The following is a 20,485-nucleotide window of genomic DNA, read 5'->3' on the forward strand; positions in this document are numbered from 1 at the left end:
CCATTGAAATAGATTAACTTAATATTTAAAAATTATTTGTATTCAATGATAGAATATCCAGAGCTTCAAATAGTGTACAATATATGGATGTTGGACAATCCACATACTGCATGACTACACAGTACAATGAGGATCAGACCTGTGATAGTTTATTGATAACCCCCATATGACCCTCAGACCATGACCAGTGACTGCATATGTATCTCCTTGTATGGCTGCAGCACTGTATGAAGACTATACACTGCTTGCCAGTGTCCAGACACAACTGACCATCATTCAAATGAAAACTGAATACTCTGTTGTGTAAATTCTGGCAGTTTATACTAATATACAGTATGTGTCATATATTTGGTTTCGGGTTTTTAGGACACTCTCTCTTTGTAGACCCCAACACTCATTCTTAGAACAAACTGATCAAACTTAAATCTATTAAATATATTTATTTTAGTACCATAAAACCGGGCAGAAGTAAGGTCAAAAGGGAAGTTCTGTTAGCTTAGTATAGTTTCTACAGTGAGACTATGACCACGTTGCCATCGCAAATAACTTTCCCACTGAGAGTAAAGCTTACATGTTGGAAAATAAAATAAAAGGTAATTGTGACCATCCAACCATCTGTCCAGTCGATCCCCTGTCATGGTCCCCTAAGCTCCAGGCTCTCATTGGCAAGGCAAGCCTTGACCTCATGGAGTGCTGGAACTTCAAATCAATAATAGACCCCAAGGTCCTGGTCCTGGTGCCCCAGTGTGGCCCTCAGGCTCTGAGAGAGCACTCCTTCAAAGTCAGACTTCAGGAAGGTTAGCTGTCATGAAAACCATGAATAATAAAAGACTTTGACAGAGTTAGCCAGGGTGGATTTATGGAATATAATTAACATTCGATTACATTGAGAATAATTATTGCCTGGTAAAGAAAGATTGACAAAGATTGTCATCTCAGGGTAAAGAGTCAATAAAGTAAACATGCCACCAGTTGACTTTTTCAATATTTGAACGCCATGATTCTTCCCTAACCTGTCCAAGTGCTTTGAGGAACTAAATATGACAACGCATATGCGTCAGTTACCATCGGATATAGAGTGCTGCAAGGGGGATTGGGTAAGCATTGCACTGGTTCCCTCAACACAAAGATAATTGGGATTTTTTATTCTAGCATAAAATTAAATTTGTTCTTGTTATTTAATTAATAAAAGGTAATTCAGGTGGAATTATACTTGGTTATGTATTTGTAACATTCCTACAAACTGAGCTGCTTGAATTGAAATAACATCTTGTGCCAGGCATCAAACTAATGCTTTCTTCATATTTGATATATCCATTTTGCATATGTACGAATGCTGATTTCAATGAAAGTGCTTGTTCTGGACTCCAAGCACTTTATGAGCCCACAGCCTCAACCGGCATGGAGCCATGAGGTCATGCACAAGTAATTAAAGGTCTAGTTTTTTTTCTATGGATAGCTCTTGGCTTCTTGCCCTTTCTGATCCCTCTATTCCTGTTTTCAGTTTTTGGAATGACTTTGATAGACAGTGGGTATGTTTGTAATACTATTTTCTATTTGTTCTTACTTTTTTTCTTTTGTTGCAAGGTGCAACATGTGAACTAAAAAATGCATGAACTAGATTTGACATTTATTACATAATGATGATTGTTTTTCATCCAGTTAAATGTACCCATAGATCACCTTTGAACAAATACAAATTCCTTCTTCTCTCTCCACTATTTTGTATCACTCAGAGATTTTTTGAAACATTGAGTAGAGATAAAAAATGTACTGCAATGAGAGAAAAGTCCAAACACATTTTGCAGTCAAGTCCAATAATGTGAATATCAGAGCTGGGAGACCAACATAACTTAATAAAATCAATGATTTTTTTAGCGAGGACTTCAGAGAAAGTTTATCCACACATCAAAGGCAGATCAAAAAGAATACATAATGCACATGATTTGAAATTATGTATCGGCAAGCTGGTCTGGGCTGGTTCGTGGCACCGAGTTATTTACTTCCTGAATTCATGACTAAGCATTCCATTGGTTGACCTAGATAGCACCAAACACCAAAGACAAAAATATAGAGAGATGACCAACCTACTTTTTAAAGTCTCAGTTGGAGAGTGTCTGAGATAGAACGCCTGTATGTAATTATTTTGGACTGTAAGGCAGTTAGCATTTCACTACTTGATTCATTGATTAATTAATTATTTAATACAACAATCAGCATCTCTGTCTATAAGATAAGTCAACAACAGGCAGTAATGCCTTTTGCTTCATTTTCTTTCTCCCTTTCTTCTGTCTCCCTTCAATCATTAATTCAGTCGGTCAACTCCCCCAAAGTGCCATTGCTATTACATTATGTCTTGGTTTCTTACTTTCCTTCCAGGCAGACATACACTGATTCATGTATTATGTTACAATGCATTCCAATACAGGGATGATATTGTCACAAAGTGAGTTGGGATTGGGCCTAATGCTTATCACAGCCATATCACAAGCACAGGAAATCAGTGCAGCTTGCAAACTGTTATGCCCCAACATCGCCTCCAGTGACATGGATTATAGGTTGGTGGAGATCCGGGGATAAACCGTCATTTAAGATTACTTTCACAATCCATTATTCAGGCGGCTGATGTGAGAATTCAGTGGTGACCCTATTCTGACATCTGCTGCTGCTTTCTCGCATGGCTGCCCCCATGTCAACAGACCTAAACTGTATATGAAACTTAATGTGGATGTTAATAACTTATATCTAAACCATGTGGAAGGGACCTCCAACACACACACACACACACACACACGCACACACGCACGCATGCACGCAAATGAGCAATCATGTGCGCAAGCATGCACACACACACACACACACACACACCTACACACACACACACTCATACATACAAAGGCGGACATTACATTACATTACATGTCATTTAGCAGACGCTTTTATCCAAAGCGACTTACAATAAGTGCATTTCAACCTAGAGTACAAACAAGCTAAGAACAACAAGAATACAGGAAGTAACATTTCCTCAACATAGTCGAACTACAAAAGTACCATAAGTACCATTCAAGGATGGTGGGGGGGGGGGGGGGGGATGTGCTTACAGAAGACAACAGCTGAAGAGCCTCAGTCTATTTTTGTTGTCCCTTCATTTAAGTCCTCTCAGGAGGAGGTGTGATCATGATGAGTCGCCTGAAAAGTTGAGATCACATGAAAGAGACAGTCACTTGTTTAGTTGCCCTCACCCAAATTTCAGGAGAGCTGTCTGGAGTTACATTGGGGGAATCTACAGAAACACTACATCGAGTATTTGTTCATTGTCTGTCACACTCACCCACAACTTAATAGTGTCAGATGGGCATTCAATGGACATAGCTGGATCTCTTAAAGATACAAAAAACACGTTGCATTGGCCCAAACCTTTTGGTGTTGTTTCCTTCAGAAGGTTTGGGACCATTTATAAAGGACATTTGAAGAAACAACAACTTTACAGATCATTTATTATGGAACAATTAAATTAATTAACAAGTGATATGCTGTTCACAAAACACATGAGAAGGTGGGAGTCTGGTGGAAGAAACTCATCCTAAGATGTTGTAGCTTGGCTAAATGTAAGAAAAAAAGGCACTGATGAGGTGAATCTATCGAGAAGCATAGGCCTACCTATTTACATAATTAGGTCTGAAAATAGATGGAGTGAGCAGAGAAGTTATGCAGTGCGTTGTGTGGCAAGTGAGGCAGGGTACAAGGAGCTGCAGCTCGTCAGGAAGAGATCCACGTCTTTGGCCAACAAGCAGCGTAAACACATCTGAGAAGCGCACTTACTTGTTACCCCCGTGTTTCCAGAAAGCCCCTCCTTGGACAAACCCCTCAGCCTGAGCGTCACTCAAAGTTCACTTCAGTCCAGACCCTTTTCCGAAGCTTAAACACAAACACGCACACATCCCCTGTCATCCACACAAATGCGCGCACACACAGCGCCAGACGCCTTTGCCGTTAGCCAGCCGGCCGCTTCCAGCGCTACTTTTCTTTCCACGAGACGCACGAGAGGACCTGTTGGGTGTTACCTTGAGGATTTTCTTGTTGTACGGAGTTGACCAAAGTGACTTTCTCACTTCAAAAATCTCCGAGTTTATTGGCCAATGAACTGGTTCATTGCCTATGTCATTTCCGAAACGTGCAGTTGGATTAAAACCAGTATTTGATGGACAAAATGAATACTTCTGGGAAGTAACTCCGGAGGATTTAAAGGTATGCTCTAATCGTATCAACCATGGCTATGCATTACAGTAATCTATGAATCACAAATGCTTCTTGCAACAGTGCCTGATTTACTTTCATTTCAGTCTCAAATTGGAAAAACCCTCTAAAAGCTATTGCAGTTAGTTTGATGAATTCGAATTGGTTTAAGTGCATTTGTTTGCTTGTGTCAGATTAGACATAAGAGAGAGAGAGCGAGAGAGAGAGAGAGAGGGAGCGAGAGAGAGAGAGCGAGAGAGAGAGAAAGAGAGAGAGAGAGCGAGAGAGAGAGAGAAAGAGGGGGCTGATTTGATGTATTTCCTTTACTCTTATTGAATCCTCCTGCACTTAAAAAAAACAAAAGTAGGCTATGTGGTGAAATATATCATTCTCCTACTTGGCACACAGACCCACATGATAGCCCAGAGGTCTATTTTGTTTCAGACAAATGCAATGTGTCAATGTGTCTCGAGGGTTGAAAGTGTCATGTGTTGTAGGCTACATATTGCAAATACCTTTGTTTTGGGGCTGTTTGAATATACAGTAACTGTGTGTGTGAGGGAGAGAGAGAGAGAAAAGAGAGAAGGAGAGAGCAAAGCTCTCATCTGGATTGTGAGATGTCACTGTGGTGTACTTTACTGCCCTCCATCAGTCTTGATATTTTTCCTCTTTGGCAGAGATAATCCCAGCGTTGCTTCTCCTCTTGTGGAGTAAAGATGGACTGGAGTGTGTGTGTGCCGCTGACTCTCCTGGTGCTGACACTTGCAGCGCAGAAGGGGCAGGCCTGTCCCAGGAGCTGCAACTGTTACCAGGCCAACGAAGTCCACTGTACATTTCGCTCCCTGCTTACCGTACCTTCTGGCTTGCCTCTGTACACACGCCGCATAAATTTAGGGTAAGGGAATGCATTTAAGCACAAACACAAATGATGGATGTGCTTACAATAATAAAGTGCTTTTATTTACATAGCAAACACAGAGATGGGATCCAGGTGTCAAGCTGAACTTAATTAATGTGCTAATATGGAAATAATAGTATTTGTTGACTTCCTGACGTCTCAGGTTCAACAGCATCAGCAGGATCCATGACAGTTCTCTGGCTGGGCTGAAGAAGGTGGAGCTTCTGATGCTCCACAGTAATAACCTCCACCATCTCCCAGATGCAGCATTCAGAGATCTGAAATCACTACAGGTAAACAGAAAGAAGAGCAACAACAACAGGTGTCCTGAAATGCTCGGTGCCAAACTAAACTATTAATACTGGATTACAAAACATATGACGGTTACTAGGGAAAATAAATCATCGTCTTCTCAAATAATAAATCTTTGATTCTTTTGATACTCTTTTTCTGCAGTGCACAGTTGTGAAAATCAAATTTGAACTCAGTCTCCATAAAGGGTACTTTATTCCCTCTCCAGCAGGGGTGTCAAACAGAGGCTCCTGCACTATTCCAAAGGTCCCTTGTTAAAGAAAGCTCAGCTCTTAAACTTTCTTTCTTTGTGTGTGGTACTTATATTTAATAGCCTACATAGCTCCCTAATTAAGAGAGATGAGTATAATAAACGGCTGACGGAACCAATTTAAATTTTTAGCACCATGAATAATGCAGGCATTATCAAGATATATAGCATTTGTCAAAATAGTACAACTAAGAGCGGTCCCTACATTGATAAATATGCCTAAATCTTGCAGTCATACTGTTGATACACATTGATTCATACAAATATAAATGTTACATTTCATCGGGGAAGACAGTATGCAAATTAATATAACAGTTTGTATGATTTTGTTCACATTATCAAGCACATTGTTCAAATATCTAATATCATAACTAATGCATAATTGATGTGCAGTCATTCTTTTCACTGCTCAGTGACGGGAAATACTGGACAGCATCCTAGGGACAGAGTTCGCAGTCCGTGGGGTGATATTACTCAACAAGCAATTGTTCCCTTCATCTCACAGGCAGATGCTGATATATCTGCCATTGTGTGATAATAGGATCCATATATATCCATACGCAGACATCTTCACATTTTAGATCCGGAAGCAGCTGGAGCTCTGCCAAAGTCTGCCTAAATCGCCTCCCTGCAGAGAAGATTTATCATAATTTTCACAGAAACACAATTCCACAACATGGTTTTCTTGACATGACTTCTAAAAACAGGATGGGTTCTCCACACTTGACTAGACTAGCAATGGATCCCTTTGAGTATTCTGCTGAGGATAAAGGGTTAATTTCCATATTTGAAAAGTTGAAGACACCCAGTGCTCGAACATAAATTCTGAATCCATAATCTCCCATCATTGAAATATGTTCAGGCTATGTGCTCTGGGCTATTGTCTCAATTTGACATGTGAGGTGAAGAGCCGGTGGAAGTGATTCCTGCACAGACTTCTTCATTTAAAATGTAGACAGATTGCATTCAGTCAATTTTAGCTTTCAATTAGTTTTTAAATCCTTCATCCTAATTTCAATTCCCCTCACATCATTTGTCATGAGTTAAATTTACAATCATTGTGTCTAGTGACACTCATGCTCATCCCAACGACTTGGTTTCTTAGTCAGCTTTGATGCTTCTTATTTGATTACTCCTTTCATCCTTCATTGCTTTTGCTCACTCTATTTTCTCCCCCTTCCCACAGATACTAAAGCTGAGTTATAACAAGCTGAGAGAGATCTCTTCATCTTTGACCTTCTCTGGCCTGACCTCACTGCTCCGTCTGTACTTGGATCACAACCTCCTCCAGCACATCCACCCCCGGGCCCTGCTCCAGCTGACGAGCCTCCGGGTGCTGCGTCTGCAAGGGAACAGGCTGCATCAGCTGCACCCTCACAGTCTGTGCACACTTTCCCTACTGAATACATATTACTTCTCTACCCTCAGGTGAGCTTTAACACTTAAAGCACATCAAATAATAATCATTGTTATAATATGTTTAAACATTTCTCAAAGAAAACTAATAGTCTGATGAAAAGGGTCACACTTATATTGCTGGTTATTGGTATTTAGACAAATACACCTCAAACACTAAAGCTACAGCATTGCCTCTTTAACCTTTTTAGATCCATTTGTATAAATACTGCAGAGGAATAATGTGGGTCTGAACATGAAGATGATGATGGAAATTATAAGAGATGATAAATGAAATTCTTACCCCTAACCTCTCACCTCTCACTGCCCACTCCCATTCTTTCATCCATTCCTTTCTAACTTTGATTACAACTTGGTGTTCCCCCCTCCCTCTGTCACCTAATTCTATTCTCTGCTCCGTTTCCCCCTCTTCTAGACAACTAGACCTGTCCAACAACAGCCTAACCTCTCTCCCCAGAGAGACCTTAGCGACAGCACCTCTGTTGGAGACTCTTGCGCTGCAGGCTAATCCATGGAGTTGTGACTGTAGTATGACCTGGTTTCTCACTTGGAGACTGGCTCATCCAGGTAACTGTCACGTCTGAAATATTATTAGTTTTCACTGTGTAAATGTGTTATGGAGGTCATTGATTGTGCCTCTGAACCATATTCATTCAGAAAATGACGCACAAATGTGGTGGGGAATACAAAATATATATTCCTTGAGTGACTAAAGGAGAATAAATAGATTAGGAGATACGGTAGGAAGGAGCAATGGGAATGGATTAACAGAAAACTCATTTGTTAAGAATTCAAGTCAATAAGCAGCAGCAGTCTAAATGCTGTACTATACCATGGCAGACCCAGACAGATGATAGATTGAGAAAAATGAACTTTATAACATATATGGTTTCATTATCTTGATACCTCTGACATCTCTGCACCTGCTTTTCATCACACACTTTGTTTTCCTTAATTTCATCCAATTGGCCTTGTGACTGTTATTGAGATGTAAAAGAGGGCTGGACCATGAAATGTGTCTCATCGATATGCCAGATTTTACCTGCCGTGACTAATCTATGCTGACAGCATTGATGTGTGCAGATAAATGAAATATAGGCTAATGCTGCGGATGTCATTTACGACATAATGTTCTCTCCCCCTCTCTTTCAATTAGGCTTAATGACATGTTCCAGCGGCCCTCAGTGTCCGATCTGTGCCTCGCCCAATTCCCTCCAAGGTCAGGGCTTGATTAACCAGACGGCACTAGCATGCACCTTACCTGTTATCCAATACCCCGGAAGAGACACACCTTTGGAGAAAGAACTCAGTGAAATCCAAACAAGGGAAACCTTCCAAGAGTCTTTAGGCACTGCCTCTCTGAGTCTGTCTGATCAACAGGGCAACAGTGTCGATCTGGGATGCAACATCACTCACTCTTCTGAGTTCCAGGATATTGCTCCCCCTCCAGATCTCTCTCTTTCCTCCTATTCTCCTCTCCCCCTTGCTCTGTCACTCTCTCTGGAGTGCCCTGTGGAGAAACAGAGCTATGAAAATCTTTGGAGGATTCTTGCTTACTACAGTGAGACTGCGGTTCGCCTGGAGAGGGAGATCATGCTGAGTAAAGCCCCGGCGTTGGCCTACCACTATAGGCAGGCAGCAGAGACAGATGGACATTATTACACTGGAGTCGAAGCTTCCGTGAAAGTCAGACCTCAGTGGCTGCTACAGCCATCCATTAGCATTCAGCTAAACAGAGCGCAGTCTAACGGACACAAAGTCAAACTTATATACTCAACAAGGGTCGCCGCTCATCCGGACCCTGCTTCTAATCCCTCAACATCCGCCTCTCGCTCTCACCCATGGGTGCTTATTTCAACTAATCATACCACCATGGCCCTGGCTGCAATAGCAGGCAGTAAGGTGGAGCTATCATGTTCTGTTTTAAGTTCTGGTAACCCCAAAGTACGGTGGGTTCTCCCAGATGGATCCATGCTGTTATCCCCCTCCAGCAGTCTAGATGGTAAACTCCAGGCTTCAGCCTCTGGATTACTTCTACACAAAGTACAGCTCTCAGATTCAGGAATGTACTACTGCATAGCCAGGGCAGGCAAGGATGTAGATGTTCTCCCCCTGCACCTGGCAGTGGAGGGGTCGTCTGTACCGCCTTCAGGTGAGCAAGTGGGACCTCCTGTCACCGGAAACATTGGGGAGCCCATCAGTTTGTCCTGCAATGCATCTAGTTCACCAGCACCTCATATGAATTGGGTGTTACCAGATGGAAACATAGTAAGGCAGGGGTTTTCTGTATCAAGTGGGCTCACTATACAATCAAATGGAAGTCTGTCTCTGCCTGACCTGGCTCCGAGGAATGCTGGTCATTACCGCTGCATTGCTGTCAACCAGTACGGAAGTGACTCTCTGTCTATGCAGCTGGAGTTAAACTCACAGCACCTCCTTCCACTTAGGATTTTATTTCCCACAGGGCCACAGTCAGCCGCAGGCAGGTCAACCAAGATACGCGCTCCATTACTCGTGGAGGAAGGATCAGGGGATGAAAAGGAAGAAGAAGAGAAACGTATTTTTGGCAATAGGAAGCACCTAAGACCTCTCCAACCACCCACAAATAGACGTTATCCCATTGGAACACCCAGAAGACCTGGACTGAGGAGGGATGGCCCCCTGAGAAAAGGAGGAGGGCCTTTATCATCCAATGACCAGAGAAGAAACCGCTTCGAGAACAGACATAGATTTACCACAAACAAACAAAGGATAGACCCTCAGAAGTGGGCTGACCTCCTTGCTAAGATACGACAAAAGACTGTTCATACTAATAACAGCCAGCCCATCGAAGTAGAAAAGCCCACGACTGAACCACAGGGAGGAGGCAAAAGTGGAGACACAGGAGGACACGAGGGACATCATATTACAGAAAGAGGTAGAACTAAGACAGCAGATGGGGAAGCAGAAACTGAAGGGTCATCGGTTGATGACACTGATCTAGAAGAGGAAGGTTTACAGCACAATCATCCCTTTCAAACAGAAATACAAAAACACACAGAGACAAACACAGACACCGAAATAGAGACAGAGATAAATAAAGGGGCAGAGGGGTCAATAGAAACACAAACAGATAGTGAAAACGAGACAGAGGGAGGGACAGAGAAAGTAATTCCACAGACAGAGACAGTGACAATCCCAGAGACACAGGAAGAACTGGTCACATATAAGCCGATCTCAGGAACAAATGAAATTGTCCCAGAACCAGGTGAAGGAGGTGAGCCAGAAGCAATCACTAAACCATCTAAGACCAGGCCTCAAAGCCCCCCACAGGGACTATTCCCTAATTTGGTACCAAACTCTCGGCCTCAAAGGCCTTGGAATTCTCGCAGGAGAATCGGACAGCAAAGTCGAATCATCAACAGGCCCAGGGGGCGCCCATTGACCCCACCCCAACCTCCCCCTGTTGCTACCAACCCAAGGTCACACGCTGCAACACCTGACACTACCACAGATCAAATGAATATGTTGTTGCTGGCGTCCACAACTCCAAATGATGTGGCACTGTATATTCTGTCTCCCCCTAATTCTAACACTGATACTATCTCCACTTTAAAATCTGACTCCCCCACATTGACTCCATCTTCCTCTGCAAGAACCTCATTATCCCCCACAAAGTTACATATAGACATGGTGACTCATTCAGCCAACAACCCAGACACTGCAGGGTCCACTCTTTTCAACCCCGCAACAACAGAACCCACTCACTTGGATACTGCAATCGCACAGACAGATGAGCCACACACACACACCAGGACATATTCACATGACATACAGAGACACACAGAAACACACACCGCCTTAGGTAAACATGTTGATGGACCCCCAAGCAAACACATTGAAGAGCTGTGGATGAATGTGTTGGGTGTACCATATGAATCCCAGTCCTCCACCTCTCTTCTACCCACTTCTTCCTCCATTACTTCATCTCCAGTCCCCAGCACAACAACTACTGCAAACATCCCAACAACCCCTTCTATTACTCCCATCATGCCTATTACAACTGCCATTATTATCCCAACACCCAGCACAACCAAAAGTACTACAGCTACTCCTACCTCTACTTCTACTACAACTACTACTACCATAACTCCTTTTGTTACATCTACTACTCCCACTTCCACGACTACTTCCTCAATTAGATCTTCTGCTACTTCTTTTACTACTACAACTACCTCTACAAGTACTACAATCTTATTCAAATCTATTCATACAATTCGCAACCCCACTTCCACTACTATGACTAGTACTAGTACAACTACTTCACCTATGAGTAGGACTAGATTTGCCATCTCAACCAAAACTCCTTCAACTACCGCAAAGGTAGCTATACCGAGTACATCACCTACTACTACGACAACAACAATAATGACATCAACAAGTAGCACAGCATCATCCAGAGAGAGGCCGAGCGTTGTCCATGTTGACCCCAAAAGGAGGCCCGTTTCTGGGGTTCCAAACCAAAGTCGACCTTCTACTGAGAGGAAGAACCCTGCTGCCAATTCTATTCCTGATTCACATGGCAGCAGGCCACACTGGGTCCCCTCGCCATCACTCGCTGCCGCCCCTGTGGTGAGTTCAAATTAATTTATATAACACTCTATTGCTATTTCGTGGATTATTTGACCCGACATGGATCTTGAAACAAGCATATCGAAGTAAGAGCCACGTTAGTGCAACGATTTATTCTCATTTGTTAATTTAATTGCTAATTTCTGTAATGTTTCCCCATTTTCCTGCTCCTTGCTTTCAGCCAATCATTCAATTAGTAATTATTTAAGTGCACTCTTAAATGTATTATGCGGTTCATATACCTTATATAAAAATATTGTCTTTGTTGTCAGCTGTGGAACTCAAATTAAGATGTATTTCCTAAGTGAGTGCTGGTCCAGAAAGAAATAGCACACACATCCGCATGAACTTGCACCCCTACACACATACATACACACACACACACACACACACACACACACACACACACACACACACACACACACACACACACACACACACACACACACACACACACACACACACACACACACACACACACACACACACACACACACACACACACACACACACACACACACACACACACACACAAACTACAGCCTACTGTGCAAGCCCTTGGGCAAAAGAGAAATGCACAATATATCTGAAAATAGTCTACCGTAATCTTTATCCACATGACCTGCTATTTAACCAAGGGATGTTTAGAACAATTTTTGAATTTCATGGGTTTTCCTGAGCTTTACCAGAGTCCCTGCCAGATCTAAAGAAGAGATGAAAAACACATGTTCCATAATCAGCAACATTATGTGTTTAGAGACCCTAATTCAAAGGGATTGGAGATAATGAATTGTTAAATCATTTCCAGAGCTCTTTTGACAAGCCTTAATCGACCAAACCACTGGGTCTATCCCAAATTATTCAGAATATAGGATTACAGTATTGTATTTGTGAACCACCTGAACAATGTTTAAAGATCATTCCTGTTTTCAAAAAGTTTTATATTCACATATTAATTTTACCCTCTGTTTTAAAGCTTGATAGCTTTTTTGAATAAAGCTTTTAGTTACTGATGACAAATTGGGGAGGGTCTCCTTTCCCTCTTAACTAAACATTGATTAATGTATTGTTTTGGTTTGGTATTGATTCATACAGTCAACACTTGGCCAAATTATCTATTAATTACATTGTGGTAGTAATGTCGTTTTTCCACTTTTGTTGTTATTAATTTGGTTTCCATTTCTTAAAAAAAATTTAATTTAGTATCCATTACTATGCCATGATGATCTCTTTATAAAATAATTTCCATAGGCCCCAGTAGTAAGATCCAGACCGAGGTTTGCAGACCCACACATCAGGACAGCGTCGTTCCCAGCAGAGAGCACTGCTAGGCTGGCTTGTGAAGCTCAAGGAGAGCCAAAGCCCTCAATCACATGGACGAAGGTCGCCACAGGTACACACAGTGCATTGTCCTTTTTTTCCAGCATACACACATCTTAGAAACAAAACATCATTAAATTCATTAATGTATCATTCAGGTTTACGTTTTTATCTTCACTTTATATTAACGTTTAATGTCCACATTGAGGCATTATTCATGTGAAAATAATTAATTCATACTGTTAAAAAGTACAGACTGCACCTTTAAAAACAGAATAAGTAACGGTTTGTGTTTACATCCTGAGGTCATAGATGTGGAAGGAAAATTAGCCTCAGTTTTAGTATGTACTATAACTAAATAAATATGAAATGACCCATTAACACCCAGTATTACGCACTCGCTTGCACACAATAGGCTTTTCTCCTGCTTGCCATGTGGGAAAGACATATTTCAAGAAAGTAATGGAACATTTTGTGCACTGCATCACTGGTTTTATTACATGCTGTTTCACTCGGCATATCCCCGATCCTCCTTTCCTCTGTCTCTTACTGTATTTGTGTCTAATTTTCTTCCCCAATTTGTCTCCTCACTGCTGCTCTCTCTTGCTGTCTGTCTGTCTGTCTGTCTGTCTCTCTCTCTCTCTCTCAGGAGCGGTGATGTCAATCAACTCCAGGGCTCAACGTTTTGAGGTCTTGCCAAATGGCACCCTTGTTATCCACAATGTTCAGCTACAGGACAGGGGCACGTATATCTGCAGTGCCCACAGCTTTATTGGTCGTGACAGGTGAGGTTACTGACACCAGAATATTAATGCAACATATACCATTTAGTTCTGATTACCAGGGCAAAAACTATTGTATTAATTACACAGGCCGATGGCAAACTGCAATTTAATTTCTGAGTATTATATATATATATCTATATATATAGATATATATAAAGAATGCAAGCAGACCTGTCAATAATCACATGCAAATGACTCTATATGACATTGTTTTGAAATGCCGATACCACTATGTGTGTTTAACTCGAATATTTTGTTTTTCAAGGCCGTGTTTCATGGATTCATGTTCAAATTATGTATGCATACCTTTGGGTTACCCCTAAATGTTCATGTGTTCATGTATTGAGTTTGTGCGTGCTTTACTCTTGCATGATAGATTGCTAACAACCCTTGAAGTATGGACCCGCCCCCCTCGGATGCAGCTGGCCAGCTACAAAGAAGCTACCATTCATCTGGGTGGAGAGGTGCACTTGGAGTGCCAGGCGGATGGTGTTCCCAGCCCCCTGCTCTCTTGGGTTCTTCCAGATCGTTCTGTCTTGACCTCCACTGCTGCCTCCACCAGTCGCATTACTATGGACAAAAATGGAACCCTCCACATCCCAGTAACTTTACCGAGTGACAGCGGAGTGTATCGCTGCGTGGCCTCGAACTCAGCAGGTGCTACCAGTGCCTCTGTCCGTGTTCATGTGTCCTCACTGCCCCCGGTGATACAGCAACCCAGAGAGGAACACCTGTTCTTGTTTCCAGGAAGGCCTGTTTATGCTCACTGCTCTGCCCGAGGTGCCCCGCCACCAACTCTGCGCTGGCGAATCCCAGATGGGACTCTGGTCCGCCCATCCCAGTTTCTCCATGGCAACCTTTTTGTCTTGTCCAATGGGACACTACATATTCGAGGAGTTGGACCAAAGGACTCAGGGAATTACGAGTGCACAGCAAGTAATGCTGTTGGAGCCGATAAGAGAACAGTGAGGCTAGACATTGAAAGGGGAGCAGAAGGAGAAAGGAGACTAAACAACCCCCCTTTAACTTCACCTCATCATGACAGAACTCTGTCCATCCCTAGCCACCCATCAAATCCATTCAACTCCGCTAGACTCTCCGCTCCATCGCTCTTTGAAAGAGCCAGGACCATGACGCTCACCCCGAGTTCTTCTCGCTCATCTTCTTACCCTCACCAACCCAATTCTACTAACTTATTTCCTGTAACAAATAAAACTTCTTCCCCCACATACTTGACCAACACCAAAAAAGCAAAGCTCTCCTCTCTCTCCCCACTCTCCACAGTGTCTACGAATAACACCAAAGTGTCTCCCAGCATTGTAAACAACACAATAATGACTTCCTCTTCGTCCTCTTACAAAAGCAGAGCCTCAGCTTCTTTGCATCCCTCACCCATCTCCCCTTTCAGTAAAGCCCATATAGTCTCCACATCACCCTACATTACTACTGTCCAATATGGTTTTTATTTGCAGCTCCACTGCTCTGTTACTGGCAACCCATCACCCATTATCATTTGGAGGACCCCCAACAGGAAACTGGTGGACATGCACTTTAGGTACGTGGGAGAAAAAAACGTGACCACTTAAATTGTGTTGGTTGTACGATTATATCTTCTGGCAATTCTGCTAGTATCATGTCTCAAGTGTATACTTGTGATTTGTGTGTGTGTTTGTTCAAATTGTAATTACAGTTTTGACCGACGTCTGAAGGTGCACACTAATGGCACCCTGTCAGTCCAGAGAGTAACAGAGAAGGATGCTGGAGACTATCTCTGTATCGCGCGGAACAAGGTCTCAGATGATTATCGCCTCTTGCGTGTCTCTGTGGCCACCAAGCCTGCCACGATCGAGCCGAAGCAGCCACTCACTCACGTGGTGTCATTGGGAAAGCCACTGAAGGTGAGATAAAGAAAAAAAGTTGAATCGTTTTTTCTGCATTGCTCCCAGTAATGATGTTTAGTTAATAAACCAAAAAGCAATTATTAACAGCAATCATACAGTATATCACACACCTCTTTTAGAAACTTGAACCAATTAATGCCTAAAACTTAAAAGCCAGTTGAACCTTTCGATCCTTATTTTGTGTGTAGACAGTGATGTGTGATGGGTGTCTTCTATCGCTGGGCGTGGTGCAAAACATTTCTACAGCTTCAAGCTGTCTTTGGTTGGTTTTTTTTCATCAAAAAGGTGCTCCATATTATTTGGACTCAAAAAGAAAAGAACAACCTGTCAGGTTATGAATCAGTGGCCCTGAGGGGATACTCCTTCAAATATTTAACGGTTAAGGGAAACTATGTGAAGCGGGGTGAAAGAAGACTACAATGCTCTTAATTTTCGTATTTTTATTGTAACGTTAATGAGCTTTAATTGCAATCTGTGTTGCTTAGCAGTGTTTTCTACTGTGAGTTTAATTTTGTGTAGGGCCTAAATACAGCCTTAAAACAGTATGCATCACTCTTTATTACAAAGAGAATATATTATTACTCAAAAGCTAACCTTTTAAAAACTTCTCAACGATAGCAATAACGACCCCGTTCCCTGCAGGTGGACTGCCAGGCATCAGGACTGCCTGAACCAGCAGTCCGTTGGAGCCTACCAGATGGAACCATGGTCAACAGCGTGTTGCAGGGGGAAGACAGAGGCGGGCGAGCAGGGAGGTTAACTGTGTTTGAAAATGGGACGTTACTGGTTCCAGCAGTGGGTATGGGAGAAGAGGGAGACTACACGTGTTATGCTGAGAATCAAGGAGGTCAAGATACCATGCAGGTAAGAAAAACTGTTTCTCAGACTTCCATATTTTTTTTTAATGAAGGGTTTTATATATACTAAATGTTGGGATATTATCCTATAATAAAAAGTCCTTTGATTCACAATAAACACGAAAAAAGAGTACAAAATAATGAAGTAATAAATTTCTTCATACAAATTCAATCTTTTCAGGTCAAAATAAAGGTCATGACAACTCCACCAAACTTCCCTGAATTCAGAAGCCACCATGTCATCAAAGTACGTCAGGGCGTAACCGCCACAATTCGCTGCCAGGCTACAGGAGTTCCTGCTCCAACAGTGACATGGTTTTCCCCAACAGGCCGTGTCATCCCACGACGTTTCGGATCAGTGTTGTATTCTGAGCGGGTTGTCGCCAATTCAGACGGAACTCTGGAGGTTCGTCTGGCTCAAAAGATCGACACAGGAAACTATACATGTCGAGCAAGCAACCCAGCCGGGGAGAGGAGCATGGTGGTGGGCTTGAAAGTGGAGGCTCCTAACCATGGACTGAGTGGCTGGGTTGGAGGAAGAGGTTGGAGCAATAGCAATGAGCCCCGCAGTGGTCCTTACAGTAGATCAGGGGATAGCATGAATAATGCAAGGATAAACCAGTATGGATTTACCAATGCAGACACAAGCAAGCTTGGCAGCAATAACAGCAGCAATACAGGCCAGAATGATCGTAATGGCAGATTAAGACACATTTTTCCAAACACTGGCTCTAGGATAGCAACCAGCCGCTTTAATCCGGCCATTAGGAGTGATAGTCGAGTTGGATTGAACAGGCCAGTCAGTGGAATCCCAACACAACTTGGAAGCAGTGACATCAGTGTTGGGGTGAGCGGGGCTAAGAATTTAGACATTAAACCGGATAACATTGGAATAAATCAAAACGGACCTGGCATTATGAGTAACACTAATAGGGTGGGTAACAGTCCCAGCACAGTCAGAGGAGATAGCGCAGAAAGGAATCCTGCGACTTATAATAATGAAGTAATTGCAAGAAAGGCTGATGATGATGCTAACACCAGTAGAAACAATGGCAGGATAAGTGGTACTTCTAGAAATATCGGAGTTTTTAGCAGCAGCGTGTCTAATAATGGAGCTGGTACTGGCACACTCAGAGGAAATGCGTTTAGTGGGAGTAGCAGCAGTAGTAGTACCAGTATAGCTGCTAGTAAAACAGGTACTAAAAATTCTACCAACACTTTTGTAGGTGTGGTAACGACAGTGAAGCAGCGAGCGGTGAAAGGCCAAACTGTTCTTTTGCCATGCCCCTCCCAAGGCTCCCCTCCCCCTCGTGTGTCCTGGCTTCTGCCTGGTAACGGCGTGTTGCCAGCTCCTTACTATGGCAGCCGACTCATTGTGCACCGGAACGGGTCCTTGGAGCTGCGAGGAGTGCGGGCGAGTGATGGAGGGACCTTGGCATGTGTGGTTAGAGGGGAGAGAGAACAGACGCGGATACAGGTGGAGCTGGAGGTCTTTGAGCCACAAGACGAGGCCAGATCTCCACATGGGGGAGTGGCTGTGGAAAAGCCTGCGCAGGAAAGTAGTTTCATCGAGGCGCCTCGCTCAGGAGCTTCATTGCATTCAGCTCAATCCTTTAGCTCAAGAATCCCAGGTACTCAAGCGCCTCCACACAGAGCCCAGTCTCTGCATGCGGCACCTCATCCAGTTGGCCCTCCACCCCGCTCAACTAGCCCTGTCTCAGAGCCAGCAATGAGCACCAGAACCGCTGCCTTGGTGAGCATCATTAATGGAGAGACCCTTCGGCTGCCTTGCTCTGCTTCTCACACCCATGGACACATCCAGGGCGCTCTCTCATGGACCATGCCCAGTGGCAAGGTCCTGTCTCTGGGTGAGAGTGGTGACTCTGACAGGTACTCAGTCCAAGAAGATGGGTCCCTCACAGTGCAACAGGCCTCTGTGTTCGACCGGGGAACCTACTCCTGCAGATCCACCAGCGTCGACTCCTCCTCAGTTTCAGTCGTAACGGTTCCCGTCATCATCATCGCCTACCCCCCACGCATCACATCAGGCCCCTCCCCTGTGACCTACACACGCCCCGGGGTGGCTGTGGAGCTGCCGTGCCAGACAATAGCAACACCACGGGCAACGGTCGCTTGGGAAACACCAGATCTGAAACAGCTGAGGGTGATGGCTCAGGCTCGTATCTATGGCAACCGCTACCTTAGTCCAAAGGGTTCCTTGGTGATACAAAACCCGACAAGTAGGGATACAGGATTTTACAGATGCACTGCCAAAAATGTAATAGGTGTGGACACCCAGGCGACCTATCTGCACGTTATATAACCGGGTGAAGTAAACATCAACATACAGCACCACCCGTCTTCTGTACTGGTGAAGGAACTCTGTTAACACTGTGGTTGTCCCACATGCCCAAAGGAACTGCAAGGCTCCGTGCAGGAGATACTATTCCATCTCAGAAAAGACACTTCTTATAAACTAGTATATGTCTCATGTATGTATTTTGTATGTATGACTTGGTATGACTTTTCAATACTGTATCGTTTTCATATCAATAATTGCGAGATTCTCTGCAGACACAACGTCATGTAGGTTATGTCTGTCTGCATTAACAAATAATGTGCGTTTGAGGAGGGTTGTTTCTTGTAGCTGGAGAGACGCTTTTATTTGTTGTGCTTTGTTTATTTAAACGTAGGTATTGATGAACCAAAGAAAACACATGTTGGTGAAGCTGAAAGAAAAACATGCTTGACATTGTCAGATTGCTTTATTTCATTACTTTACACATTCATCCACTAACACTGAACTAGAGCATACAGTTTTATACTGACTTGGTAACTTAACATTGTAGAAACAAGACATCATTACACAAAGAGGTTGCTTGCCCTTCAAAAGTAATATAATCCTGTTTAATCTTTGTGTATATTTACCAAATATACATTGCAAATTGGGACCTAATTTGCCAAAATACAACTTGGATGCAAAATTGATATTTACTGTATTAATTATCAAATCAATGTTTTAGTTTGTTGTGGTGCAAAAACAGTAACACTATTGGCAGCCTTATTTTCATTATACTGCCTCAGTATTTCATTGAAACAGTAACAGACTCGAGCATTGCAAACCACCCAAACACCAGCTTCTCCAGGACTTTTTGTACCGAACTCTTCTCAGGACTTATTTGTGGGTTTCAAACTGACAAATATTGTTTTTCAAAAATCAAGAAAGCAATTCTTTAAAGAGTGGTCTTTGTGATTATTTAGATACTAAAGATGGTATAAATGTATGCATGGAGCCTGCCCTAAGTGTGTGCACAATGCCAGCAGCTCATAGTTGGCATGTTTCCTCTCCTCTTTGAAGTTTTAAATTATTTGTCTTGTAAGACGCCAGTGTTTTGTCACAAAGGGAGAAATTGTTAAATGTTATTGTTAATGTTTCATGAGTTAAAATGTACCTGTGCTGTATTTTGAACAGCTTCATTTTATAAATAAAAATGGATCAAATAACTCAAACTGTTGTGTCAACAGCTGAAGCACAGTTTTGTTCAGAAATATGGTCCAACCTACAGAATGTGTGCTTGTGTGAGTGTGGGTCGAGTCAGAGTGAGAAAAGAAAACACCTAGTCTGAGTTCAACAGCGAGGAAGGAAACTTTCCCTTGGATTTATTATGAGAACAAAAACTCCTTATCCCCAGCTCAGCTGTCCAACCAGGAAATAGGGTCTTAACTGTAGATCAGACACATGTTGATGACATCATAATGCTCTCCTTGGGAAATGCAATAAAACACCAAAGCAGCATGCAGGGCGACTCCAGGCACCACCCTGTGCTCAAATCTGCTCTCAACAAGTGCTGTTTATGATGTGGATTCTGATTCCGCTAAATACTCAAACTGACTGAGCT

The 20,485-nt window shown here is 42.9% G+C and overlaps 1 protein-coding gene across 1 annotated transcript; it reads left to right on the forward strand.

Moving 5' to 3' along the window:
* The first annotated feature begins 685 nt into the window (after nucleotides 1-685).
* Nucleotides 686-20,096, forward strand: LOC130202020 (matrix-remodeling-associated protein 5-like). The gene is made up of 12 exons (XM_056427300.1): nucleotides 686-797; nucleotides 5,005-5,131; nucleotides 5,298-5,427; nucleotides 6,883-7,124; nucleotides 7,528-7,679; nucleotides 8,269-11,723; nucleotides 12,975-13,116; nucleotides 13,693-13,828; nucleotides 14,205-15,383; nucleotides 15,519-15,726; nucleotides 16,372-16,593; nucleotides 16,768-20,096. The coding sequence occupies exons 1-12, from the start codon at nucleotides 686-688 to the stop codon at nucleotides 18,907-18,909; spliced, it is 8,247 nt and encodes a 2,748-aa protein (XP_056283275.1). The 3' UTR covers nucleotides 18,910-20,096.
* The last annotated feature ends 389 nt before the right edge of the window (nucleotides 20,097-20,485 follow it).

This window comes from Pseudoliparis swirei, chromosome 2 (genome assembly GCF_029220125.1).
Source record: "Pseudoliparis swirei isolate HS2019 ecotype Mariana Trench chromosome 2, NWPU_hadal_v1, whole genome shotgun sequence".
NCBI classification, from domain to species: domain Eukaryota; kingdom Metazoa; phylum Chordata; class Actinopteri; order Perciformes; family Liparidae; genus Pseudoliparis; species Pseudoliparis swirei.

What these genes read in the sequence shown, in the direction of transcription:
- LOC130202020 (XM_056427300.1), top strand. Translation starts at nt 686, where the DNA reads ATGGAGTGCTGGAACTTCAAATCAATAATAGACCCCAAGGTCCTGGTC. An exon ending in AGCTTTATTGGTCGTGACAG is followed by an intron (nt 13,829 to 14,204) that starts GTGAGGTTACTG and finishes CTTGCATGATAG; the next exon opens with ATTGCTAACAACCCTTGAAG. An exon ending in CATTGGGAAAGCCACTGAAG is followed by an intron (nt 15,727 to 16,371) that starts GTGAGATAAAGA and finishes CGTTCCCTGCAG; the next exon opens with GTGGACTGCCAGGCATCAGG.